Source organism: Tympanuchus pallidicinctus, unplaced genomic scaffold (assembly GCF_026119805.1).
Source record: "Tympanuchus pallidicinctus isolate F22 unplaced genomic scaffold, pur_lepc_1.0 scaffold6, whole genome shotgun sequence".
In the NCBI taxonomy this organism is placed as follows: Eukaryota; Metazoa; Chordata; class Aves; order Galliformes; family Phasianidae; genus Tympanuchus; species Tympanuchus pallidicinctus.
This window is the reverse complement of record NW_026294780.1, coordinates 20,357,242-20,370,480: the sequence shown is the minus strand read 5'-3', so window position 1 is coordinate 20,370,480 and position 13,239 is coordinate 20,357,242. Positions and strand designations below refer to the sequence as shown.

Genomic DNA, 13,239 nt, shown 5'->3' with positions numbered 1-13,239 from the left:
GTGAAGAAGAGCATTTGAATATGAAAATCTAAATACTGTAAATTTCTCAGTCCCACAGTTCAGTTACGCAGGTTTTGTTTGCGAAATTGTCTGCACTCGAGAGATGTAAAGACTTCAACTCAGTTGTGCCATAGTTCTTTTCAGGGTGAAAATACCGAGATCACTGCATTTCAGTAGGGGATTCCACAGCAATTTATCCCAAGCATTTTATTTGTATCATTGTAAATGGGACTCGTATACCATTTAAAGAGCCTGTAGATAGAATTCTGTAGAATCTTTGGGTCTCTGGATTATGGTACATTTCAGTTAGAAACTGTTCATTAAGTTGCTTGCCAGCAATTATGTCTCATGGAAATAATCTTTCTGCTAGGAAAAATGAAGTCAGTGAACATATAACAGCAGAATTGAGTAGGAAGGGACCCCTAAAGGTCATTTAGTCCAACCCCCCTGCAATGAAATCAGGTCGCACAGAGCCCTGTCCAGCCTGACCTTGAATGTCTCTGATGGGGCATCCACCCCCTCTTTGGGCAACCAGTTCCAGTGCCTCACCACCCTTACTGCAGAAAAACTTCTTCCTTATGTCCAATATAAATCCCTCCTCTTTTAGTCTGCCCCTTTCCTTCTTATCACCCTCCTTTACGTACTGAAAGGACACTATTGGCTTACCTCAGAGCCTTCTCTTCCAGATTGAACAGCCCCAGCTCTCTCAGCACCTCATCAAAGGGAGGTGTTCCATCCCTTGGATTGATTTTGTGGCTCTATCATATCGTATAATCTTTGAGTAATGATGTTTTTTAAAAAGAAAACAGAGGGAAGTATTTGGAATGTGCATGGTATAAAACAGTTGTACTTCAGTGTGTGGAAAAAGTAGTAATACATATGTATATTCTGTGAAGTATTGCATTTTCAGGTTGTATGTTCAGTTGTTGAATTTGCAACGTTTCCAATATTATTTCATCAAGCTAATACACAACCGCTGTAATTCTTGAGTGTTAATGTAGTTTAACCTCCGGAAATAGTGATGACTTTCACTTTTACTTCTATAACAAGAACTTTATAACTGTTGTTTTTTATGTGCTGTTTCTGTTTTCTTCAAAAGAAAATACAGATGCAAAATGCACAACTGTTGTAAACACAGACTTATTATAATCACTTTGAAATTCTCTGGACTTTGAACATGTCTTGTTTTCTGTGTAACTGAAGGAGGGAAAAGAGACATTCGTTATAGAATCAAATGCTACACTCGTTTTTTGAATGTATGTTCATTGTCTGAAAACTGATTTATTATTACTTGAATAATTACTTCTTGCATGCTTCAGAACTTCATGTACTAAATAGAGATTGTTCTTTTTGTTTTGGTTATTTAAGGGAAGGTTTTAGGTTTTCGTCGCAAGAAGCTGCTTCAAGTTTTGGTGATGATCGCTTACTGATAGAAAAGTTCATTGATAACCCTCGTCACATAGAAATCCAGGTTTGTATTGTTATTATTGTTATTTAATTAAAAATGTTTGAACTGCTAAACCAATCAAAGTTCATGATGGAGACATCATGAGCAGGAAGGAAGACAGTGTGACTGCGTAGAGTGCTCGTGTATTGTGCTCCAAGTTCCTCATTTAGAAGAGCTCTCTAGATTGCCATCACACCTGTTCTAATAGAAACCTTGAGTATTGAGTTTTCAGTGGTAATTTCCTTGAGTAGCCCTACTTTTTGTTTCTGCAAAAGACAAGTTCAGTGATTACTTCCACAATTCTTGTATGTACTGCAATTTATTTTAGAAGAACAGAGATGTATTTTAAAGTAACTAAGTTTAGGAGGCTGTGGTGTCCTTCCACCCTTAACATGGTACTTGGTGGACTTGATTAAGCATTAGGGTATATTTTTTCAAACGTTAGGCTAAAAAAAATCCTAGTCTTTTGTTTTCCTGTATCTTGAACCATTGCTCAAACTGCATGGCTATCATACACAATGCAGCTTTCCTGTTTTGATTCTCTAGCCTTTCTTTAGCAGGAAGACAAAGAACCATACTCAGTTCATTGAGGGAAAAAAAAAAAATTAAAAATTATATATATATATGTATATATGATACTGTAGGTATCTGTTCTGAGAGCTGAAGTTTGAACTTTGGATCCTGTTTCCAGTGCTTTGAGCAAGGAGTGCTCAATTGTAGAATACTAGTTTTGTATCTGAAATACCTGATGCTGTTTGTGAACTCTGAAGGATTTGTATTATTTTGAGCATAGATCTTCAAAGTCAGATATATCCTCCCTACTTTTTGGATTATAATTGCTGTTTGTCTTCTACTGGAACTTGCATTAAACTAGTTCTGCTAATTTAAAACAAGACTTGTTTGTTTGTTTTGGACAGATTCTTTAACAAAGGTGTTTTGTTTGTTTGTTTGTTTTTTAATTTGGAATATATTTTATTTTATGTATGCAACTAAATTGAGTCTGCCAATAGCTTTGAAATTTTCTTTCTCAACAAGAAATTCATATGGTGTATGTCAGTTTTCATGACAGATTTCACTGAATCTTATCCAAAAAATGAAAGTCTAAATTGTGGCATGATGTAGGGTTTTTTTCAGTATTGTTACTGTTATTTTTTTACAATGAGATTCTGAACTCTTTTGATCGTAGCTCAATAGCTGAATGAAACAACAACGAATTTGACAGCATAGGATGTTTTGTAGGAGAGAACTATTCAACACTTTTTGTCCTGCCAAATATATGCCCACTCAAACCTGATGTTCTTTTTTCTTTTTTTTTCCTGTTTCAGTTTAGAACTTGTGTGCATACAAACTAACTTAAGGCACATGCGAATTGAAGAAACAGTCTGCAAAAATGATATTTAAACCCAACCTATTCTCATTCAAAGGGTCATGGAAAGACATAGGGGATGTTTAGTTTCAGTGCTAATCTTCAGTTACAAAGGAACTCAGGCTGCTAGAGCATTTTCCTCTACTGTCTTGATAGGACTAATGATTTTGGATACCTATGTCCTTGTTTCTTCTTTTCTTAATACACACTCAGTATACCTTAATAATCCGTTTCTGTCCATCTTTACAGATTTAGCATATAAATGCTTTATTGCATGTAAAATTAAGTTAGGTAAGAAGATGGAATGAAAGAGAGTTGCCTTCAGGGTGACTGAAGATAAATTTGGAGTGAATTTGGAGAGTGAAATAAATTTGGCTCATGCGTTTTTGAGATTGGTCTTCAAGGGACTGTTTGAAATTCAGTTGAACTGGGACAAGTGTGATCGTTTACTCAAGTGATTTCTTGAATATTCTAAAGTACGTATTTTGGCTTGGAATTCTTTTAGTCTTCTTAAAGCTAGCCCTTTGTTCTAATCTAGTTGTCTAAGCTGCCTCTCTAGTCAGTGGAAAGAGTTACGCACTTCCTGAGATTCAGTTCTGCTGCCCGAGAAATTTAGGAATACGTAGCTTTCTGAAGGTGCCCCTTTTTCTGCATTGTTTAGAGAGAGACCTTCAGCAGTTTCCTACTGATGCTTTGATGGCTAAAGTTAGATAAGGTTTGATTCCTCTATACTTTAATCAGCTGGGACCAGATTTAGCATTCTGTCTTGATTCCTTTGGGTTTAAGATGAAGGTTACTTCAAAACTGGGGAGCATTGCAATTAAGAACAACCAAATAATTTCATCTGTATTAAACAGTGTACCTATGCCATTAATAATGTATGGTTTTGTTTTTAAGAAAGATACAGGGAGTGTTGTTTTCCTTACACAATCACTTTGATGGTACCTTGTAACAATATATTGGAGTATCATTTTAACTACGTTTTAATCAGCTTTAGGACATTGACCTTGGTTGGTTTTCAAACTACTGAATATACAAACAATTCAAGGCCAGATGCCAAATATTTATTAAGTTAGCAGTAACTTTTAAACAGAACTTTTTTTTAACATTCTCATATAGCTCCAAAGCGTTGGTATTTAAAATTGTTAAATAAGGGGTTTCCTGCGTCTAGCTATAAAACAATCACTTTGTAAAACATGAGAAAAGGCTAAAACAATCAACAGGAAAAAAGAGTCCAAATAGACTTCATGCCTGGACTGATTTGAAGTCTTGTCCTGAAATATCTGACATAAAGGATCTGAGTTTAAAGTAAGAGTGCTTGGAACGTCTAACTGTTACTTGACTAAATAGCAGACCTGAAACTGGAAATAAAATGTAGCTGAATCATACAGAATACGTTATGGTACATTGTATTTAATTATTTTTGTGTGTAGCTGCACATAACATAAAGTACTCTAATAACAGCTCCACATAGCAGGTCATTCTCTTGTAAGAACATTAGGGCATTTAGCAAAATGCCATAGGTGTTACATGCATTTTTAGTGAGACGTGCACTGGAATTTCACTTTATTCTGGAGATCATGATCTCGGTTCTCTGTAAACGTCTTCTGAAAAACACTTGTTTTATGAAATAAGTATCCAGTGAAACCACTGGAATAATGGAATAGTATTTATTTTAAGGTACAGGTTGTGCCCTTCTTAAAAGAAATGTCATTAAATTAATGAAAAATTTTACAGGTTGGTTGGCTTGAAAAATATTATTCCACTGAGTTGGAAAGAAGGAGGAGAGTGAGAAAAAGCACATCAACTTAATTTCATTGAACATTATAGAACTTTTCTAGTTTCTGTTTTGGTGAGGTTGAAGTCTGATGTAAACTGTAGTCTTTGTGATGGAGCAGAAGTGCTCACAAGGAATCATTGTGCTTGCAAGGCAGCAGTTTTCCTACTACTACCATGCTATGCCCTAGAATCACTGTTTTGATAACAACAAGAACAAAATCTTTTGTTCTTCCAAATGTGTTTCTGTAGAACTCAGTGGTGTTTAGTTCTGGACTGGATGATTTAGAACTAGAACGGGAAGTTGCTTTAGATGCTGCTGGGTTTTCTTTTGTTTTGTGTAGGGGAGCCTGTTATAGAATGTAGCATTTGACTGGAGTACCCTGGCATTGCCTGCTGCTGAACCTTCCAGAGGTCAAGGAAGAGGCCTTTGGGATAACCTGTAATTTAGGAAATCCCTTGATGTTTATTTTGTAGTGTCATTCTTGTAGAACTCTTTCTAAGCGATTTTTCCTCTAGAAAGTTCTTGTGGGAGCCCAAAGAAATTCCTAAGGAAAAGTTGGATTCTACAAGAAGGCACAGTGCTCTGGCTCTGGTGCTGTACAGTGCACAAGTTACCTTCATGAGATCAGTGCCTCATTTTCAGTTACATCAAATCAGATTATTCACGCATCAGGAAACATTGGTGTCATAGATGCAGGAATTCATCTTGCTTAGTGCCATACTCGCTCTGTGGTGCTAAGAGGAATAATGAATAATACAGATTCTTTGTCACAAATGTCAGTAGATATGGTTGAGTTCACACAGTTTGAAGAAGATTGTCTCCATTTTTTTTTTTTTACTTTGTCTGTTTTCAGTGTAGAACTGCAATGTTAAAGAATGAAGCATGAATATTGGCACAGGTTCCAGCAGATCAGAGCAGGAAGATAGATGGAAGAAAATGGATTAGAAGGAAAATTTTATAAGGAACAAGGGAGCAGGTGTGGTCTGCAAGTAAACAAATTGTTCAAAGAATAAGTGCATAGAGTTACAGCATCACAAGACGGGAAATCGTCTGCTTGAATCCTCAAACTCTGTCTCCTATTTGAAATGGCTGCACTGTTCAGAAGAATTCATAAAGTGATAGAGTACCTTTCCTTTCTTTTCTTTCCAGCTTGAAATTGCAGAATCAATTGAATGATGAATTCTTGTGTGTTTTTTTCTTCTTTTTTCAGACATAATGTAGCTAGTTGCATCTAGATGCTTGACTGGATGTTTAACCCCTTCATGGTCTGAAACTGCAGTCAACAGTAGTTGACTCCATTTTTGAGAAAGTCCTTGAAATCACCAATTTCCTAATTCACTAATAGGAAATGTTGAGGAAGTAGCAAATTTTATTCTCTGGCAAAAGATTTCAGTTTCTGAAAAGCTTTTCATTAAAGAGAGGATGCTCAGTCTACTAAGAAAAACCCATTAGCTGTTATTTCTGAAAGTTTTTGTCTGTAATTCAAGATATAAATTTGACATGCTTCAAGGTTTTACTCTCCTTTGTTGACAAAAAATAATGCTTAACAACATGATTCTGAGTATTTCAGTATGCAGTACAGTTTTAGAGGCTCGAAGTGGTAACTTTTCAGTCTTTTGATTTCCGACTTCGTTCAATTCTGAACTTGTTTGGGAGCTCTCACAAGACATGAGTGCTCTTTGACATATACAAACTACAGAATGGCTTTAAAGTAATCCATTTAGAATTTGAAGTAGCATTTAACTAATATTTTATATACAACTATTTTTCTATGCTAGCATTTTCCCCCAGTAATTATTTCTGAATTTGAAAGAAAAAAAAAGTGATTGAATGCTATATTATAGCAGTATATTGTCAAAAGACTTTATGCGTTCATCTGTGGAGTAACAGCAGCATGTTATTTCAGGTATTGGCAGACAAACATGGCAATGCCTTGTGGTTAAATGAAAGGGAGTGCTCTATTCAAAGAAGAAATCAAAAAGTTGTGGAGGAAGCACCAAGGTACGTATATTGGACTCTGTGCAGCTATATAGTTACTGAAAAGACTTTGGGAAAGCTGATTACATTGTGCAATAGCATTTGAGTGTAATGGGCAGCCTGATCCAGTAGTTGGCGACTTTGCGCGCAGCATTGGGGTTGAAACTAGATGATCATTGTGGTCCTTTTCAACCCAGGCCATTCTGTGATTCTGCAATTCTGTGATGATAATGTACTTAAGAGGGTGGCTGGACCTTGCTTCATTAAATCCTTCTGTAAGGAGAAAAATGATATTCTGTTATATATATATATCCGTATATATATATATATATATATACGGATCTTACCAGTTAAATATACGGAATATATGAAATGACTTGCTTAATGCATCTGAGATACTTTCCTTTCCTTTACCATTCAGCTTTTGGATTTGGAAGCCAAATAAAATTTGGAATAGAGATCTTTAGAAATGGTAAATTGGATAATTGACTATTATAGTAATTATCAGGGAGCCAGATAATGCGGGCTTTTATTCGATTTTGAAGTGAATAGTTCTAAATACTCTACACCACTTTTACTACTGTTCACAGTAGTGAATTATGGATGTAGGTGTCCAGTAACACATAGATCTTAAATGGTCTTAATCTCACAGATTTCAAATGGGACTGAAATACACTGATTCTGTGCAAGGTATGGTCTTTCCGTGTTCTCTATTGTGTGATGGACGCATCAGAGAGTATGTGCAGAAAAAAGGGTAGGAGGAAGTTCTCATTTCAGAAAACCAGACAGAGGTATATATCTACTTGTGGGAATTCCCTACATTATGGATTCATCAGTTGGAGTGGGTCTGACATTTTTACTGCACAGAAATGTGATGCAGCAATTTAGGATATGAGGGAAATCATGTGATTTAATTGATGTTTATTTATAGGCAGCATCCAAGTTAATGTTGGACCATTGTGGGTGGGACTGGCACTGTGTGTGACCTAGATTTTAAATTTAAAAGAATTCAAGGATGCAAACCCAGTAATAAATGCTTAAATAGCTTTTGTTGCTTCCTGTAGCTCTTCTGGATTTCTCAGAAGTATCGTGCCTAGGATTCTGATTCTGCTTTTGTTTATGCAGTATGAAGGCTTCGTGTCCCAGTATAATATGTGTGTGCATATATGTATACCTAAGCACTTAGGAGAGTTTTTTTTGTCTCAGCAGTACATATAAGTTGCTGTCTGCTCATGCTCCATGCTTGTGGTGAATTGAAAGGAGTGATATGTCTTTCTATTACCAGCCAACCATGACTAACTAGAGCATTTCTTTCATCAGAAATATCAGGCTTTTAACTTTGAGCTTCTCTGTTGGAGTTGCCAGTAAGTTTTCTTACCACTTTCTATAACTCTAGAAAAGTGTGTGAGCAAGCCAACAGCTTCCAAAATTTGGCATGAAAATTCTTCTTTCTCACTGCCGTTGACTGTTTTAAACATTCCCAGCCCTTTATTGACAGCTTGGGAAGCCTCATCTGTGTTACAGCTGTTTGCAATTGACTGCAGAATCCTTCTTGGTAGTAGTGATGGTTCACTTCACCTAACTGATTAATGACCCCTGGACACATCTTTTCTTGAGGAAGTATGCTGTCCTCACTAGATTATTAATATATTTTTCCTCTCCTACTTTATGTGATAGGTGCCATTAAGATCTCTCAGCTAGGTCAAAGCCCCTTATTTTATTGCATAAAGCTGAGGAGATAGGAATGTTATAGGCTATTTGTATTTTGTACAACTCTGACCTCTTCTCAAATGTGTTTTGATTCGCTTTAGGCCTATGGTAGCTTTTTCTGATGTACATAACTGATTTTAAGAGACAGACTGTTGAGGACCGATGGGGTTTGAAAATAAACTTCATGATTTTGCTAAGCAAACCTAAGTCTGCAGCTATCAAACATATCTTGATGGGATCACTTTGAGTTTGATTCTCTGGTTTTCCCAGGGAAGTTGTCTTGTTTTAAAATGAAAACCAACCCAAACGCACTCGTCTTTTAAGGAGGTGAAACATGAGGAAACAACATTTGTCTGTTGTTTCTTGGTTCAATTTTTGTTCCTTCTCTCCCAAACTCTATTCCTTTATGAAAATGGTTGCTATGAGACAGTGTGCTTTGGCAAAATAAAGTGTTAGGCTGTTGTTGTATTTTTTCAGTCTTGTAGGGCAATTAAGAAAGGAATCATCCCCATGTAGATAAACAAAGCCTAAAAACCTATCAGAAAATTCACTGATCCCTTATGATGAATTCAAAATGAATTGATCAGTGGAACGTATATATATATGAATCTTAATTCACTTCCTATTGAGTAACTGGAGCTCGAAGGATTGTTCTTGACTTTGTTGAGAGCAAGTGACCTTTCTAGCCATTTCAGGATTTGTAAAGGCTCTCTAAAGCATTTTATTTTTGCCTCACCACTTTGGTGAAAGAACGTCCAGCTGATCAGAGGCACTTTTTTTATCTGCTCTATTTGATGCCCAAAGTTAGTTTTAGTTAGTTGTTTTAACCACATTTTCTGGTTTTGAGTTCAGATTGGCTCATCATTCAGCCTTAATTTCCTGAATATGCTTATGACTTTCCACTAAATCATCTGAAATGGTCTTACAGAGAAATGCCATTGAAATGTTTTTCTATTCACTGCTATCACCTAGCACTGTCCTTCTCTGTGGCAGTCAAAGAGATCAAACATCTGATCCACTGTGAACTGAATTAAGTATTGTGTCTCAAAATGCTTAATGTCAGGATCCTTGCTGTTAAACCTCTGTACAATTCAATAATTTCAGGCCTTTCCTGTTTGTAGAGTTATAGGCTGATTTGGGTGGGAAGAAATCTTAAAAACCATCCAGTTCTGACCGCTTGCCATGAGTGTGAACACCTCCCACCAGACTGGGTTATTCAAGGTCCCATCCAACCTGGCCTTGAATGCTTCTGAGCATGGGATATCTACAGCTTCTCTGGGCAGCCTGTGCCAGTGCCTTACCACTCACGGTGGTACAGCACCTGCCATTCTGTTCTGTACTGTCACATAAGATTTGTATCATCATCCACCACAATCAAGTCCATCCTGTAGCCCACAGGCCACATGTGGCCCTGGACAGCTAGTAAGGTAGCCCCACAAGATCATCAACTTTTAATACTACGATGTGATTTTCAGCAATACTTTTCATGAGTAGATTGCGTGTAACTCGAATGTAAACTGTTGGATGACAGTGGAATTCTGTGGAGGGGAGGCTGAAGTGCTAACTCTGCCTCTTGTGCTTGCCATGCACTCAGTCAAATTGCAACCCATGCGTATCACACGATCCACGTGCTTGTAATGCTTGGTGAGTAAAACACAGTGACTGCCAATGATATTTCAACCTACATATATGGGTGTGCCTGTGAACACGTGTTTTTTTGTTATTAAACAGACGTGCAAGTTTTCTTATTAATGATTAAACTTGAGCTTTTGTAATTTCATAAAATAACTTAATAAGTTAACACATTCACTGTGGAAGAAATATCCAGAATACTTGTGTGATACTGACAGATTTTGTAATTTTCAAGCTCACAAAAAGTATAAAATAATTTGTGATGTCTTTTTAATTAGTTTTGTGGTATGTATTTAATTAGTGTTTCAGCCAACTCCAGGAATTCCTGGAAAGTATGGATGCTGATAATGGAGGCATCATTTACTTTTCTGAAGGAAGGCGACTAAGTCAGAGTAAAATGCTAATAAGTCTTTATGATTTGTGAAATAAAATGAAATCATTTATAGAATCAGAGGGAAAATTTGTGCCAGATCATGAAGATATAAAATGGGTCATAGATGTAGCATTTTGGTGGATTTGACAGCTCATTTAAATGAGTTAGATGTGTCTTTTCACACAAATCCAACTTGTCTTTGCTGCTTTTCAAACGAGAACAGCCTTTGAAATAAAACTTAAATTATGGTAAACTTAAATTATGGCAAACAAAGTAGAGCAAATAATGTCATGCATTTTGATACATTGGCTAAACAGTCTTGTAAACAACAGAAAACATACAGCTGTGCTTTCTGTTTTGATAAAGCAATTTGAGAATAGGTTTCAATGTATCCAAGAAAGTCGTAATTTTTTGATATATTTGCTACTCCATTTTCAGTCAATATTAAAACATTATCTGCAGATTTTCATATGAATGTATACAGTTGGTATTAGACATCCAACTGAAAGAAAAATTTGATCATGTCTCTTTACCAGACTTCTACCTATAGTACCAGAGAGAAATATCTGTCACTTCACAGTCATGCCTCATTCACATCATTGCTTTTTGGTAGCATGTACATTTGTGAACAAATGTTTCCATGCAGAAGGAGTAAAATGAGGTTAAAAGAAGAAAAAAATCTAAGGAACTCACTAACAATTGCAACCATTTCCATTGTATGAGACACTGATGCATTAGTTCTTGAAAACAGGGTCAAATATCCCACTAGTTTTATGTTTTTTGTTGCCCTTTTTCTATTCCCAATATAATTCCTCAGTGCAACCCAGGTTTGCCAAAAGGTTGCACACCTGTGACTTAGAACTTGCTAGCTGCCTGCTTGTCCTCCTTGGTTATGTCTACTTTGGAGGTTTTAGGTGAAGCTATGTTCCTTGATTTGAATTGTATCAAATGAGAACTTCAGAATAAGGTTACTTCTATAACACAGTTGCAACTGTTTCCCAAAATTTCTCTGAGTTTCAGCTCAGGTGGGAAATAATTTTCTTAGTATATCTTTTCCTTTACTTGCTAGACGTGTGTTCAGAATTGTAGTAGACATCAGTTTTTCAAGTCCTTTTGAATTGAAAGATGCTCTTTCAATTTCAGTTCAAAGGACAAATATGTTTTTTATTATTTCTGCCTGTGACAGAAAGATCTAAGAGGAGATTTCAAAAGGGAAGCTAGTTTACCAGTAAATGCCTGCATTGGAATGCAAGTGAAACAGTCAAACTCTTCTTGTGACCTTGTTGGCATGCACCATTGTTAGCTTCTCTCAGAAATCTTTCTATTCTTGGAAGGTGCACAGACAGCAACTTTTTTCACTTTCTGCAAGTACTAAGCTCTCTCAGTAACATCTCAGTATAAAGCACAGTAATTTAGTATTATATTCTAGAATACCTGCCAAGGTGTTATATAAAGTCACCAATAATTTAGAATAGAATAGACAAGAACTTAATGGAATAATATATCTAGAAATCCTTGAAGGATTCTGGGCTAAGGGAAAATGTGAGCCTGTCCTGTTTGTAACCATACAGAACTTAGATGTGGAGGCCAAACCTGTGTTCTCCAATACTATAGCATATTAATGCCTGCAGAATGGTAGTAAGCACAAATATCTCAAAGAAGAACGGTTATTGTACGTAAGTAAATATTTTAAACAGACAACATGCCCAACTATTTCCTCAGAGCAGATAAGCTGACCTTGAAATTTAGAAAACGAGGATACTATTATCTCCCAGTGCAGTGATATCTTTAGAGGAAGGTTAATGGTGCAAGCTGAGCAGGGACTTGACTTTATCTGAGTGACAATGATAGTTTGGGAAACATTATCTGATGAGTTGGAGGTGGAGAGGTAACATATTGCCCATGTGGTCACCTCTCTGGATGTAGAAACAATAGAACAAAACAATTGGACTGTCTTTGATCAACTTTACAGTAGCTTGAAGAAGGTCTTATAAGTGAAATGTCAGGTCTGATCTTATTTGTTCTTTCTGGTGCTTTTATCTTGTGAATCCTTTTTATTTTGCAGCCTTCATGCTGCCATAGGAGCTATTTGGTTGGAAGAATTAAAGGTATATGTGTGAGAAAAAGTTGAAGTCAGGTTTAAAATGCTGTATTTTCAAGCGATGGCTAATTATACTGGAGAAGATTTATTTCAGTTGTATAAGGTGAGTGGTTAAAGTATGGAGAAACAATGATAGGAACAATAAGAAAGGAAAAGCAATAGAGGGGAATAGGAAAACTTGAGTTAATTAACCTAGCTGATTGCAGGGATATTCCAGTCATTTTAGTGCATAAAGCATAACCACATGGCAGAGATCAAGTTGAGCAGTGTGACACTTCTGTTCCATTCTTCGGCTACAGCAGGAGGTGTACAGAGAGATCTCTGACATACATTTAACAAACATAGGGAGACACCACTGTAATAAAGGGGAGTAACTGTCTTTCATCCATATGAGAAGTAATAATGGTTGTTCTAGAAATAGAATATTAAGCCAATACTGAAAAGGTTCTGTTCTTAAACTGTTCGTTGACCTTTCATGATCAAAACCTTGCAGAAACCCTGAATTGAATTATAAGCTAATGACTCTGTGTAATATGTTATCTTATTGAATCAAAGTAAGAAATATGTGACTCTTTTTGTTGTCAACACCTATTTTTGATAGGGCACAGTTTCACACTTTTTTTTTCCTCTGATCCGGCATGGGATCTACTGATAGCTTTCCTATGTTCTGTGATCTTTTCCTATTGACCCCATTGTTGCCAAGAAATTCTGTTGCCAAATTCTGAAACTGCTTGCCTTAATATCCATTGGAATCCACCCCAGTGGCACTAATTGAACTAGAGTTCTAGGAAGCACTTTTCTCATGGAGCAAAGTATCTATTCCTTTGCCTCTTAGTTTGCCTGGATATTTCCT

General features: G+C 36.4%; 1 protein-coding gene across 2 annotated transcripts in view; it reads left to right on the top strand.

The window, feature by feature from the left end:
• The window catches only part of PCCA (propionyl-CoA carboxylase subunit alpha), a 263,757-nt gene that overhangs the window by 92,751 nt on the left and 157,767 nt on the right, over positions 1 to 13,239 (top strand). For both annotated transcript variants that reach the window (XM_052705911.1, XM_052705910.1), the window contains exons 10-11: positions 1,369 to 1,471; positions 6,500 to 6,594. In XM_052705911.1, the coding sequence (XP_052561871.1) occupies positions 1,369 to 1,471; positions 6,500 to 6,594 (198 nt within the window). The remainder of the gene's footprint in view (positions 1 to 1,368; positions 1,472 to 6,499; positions 6,595 to 13,239) is intronic.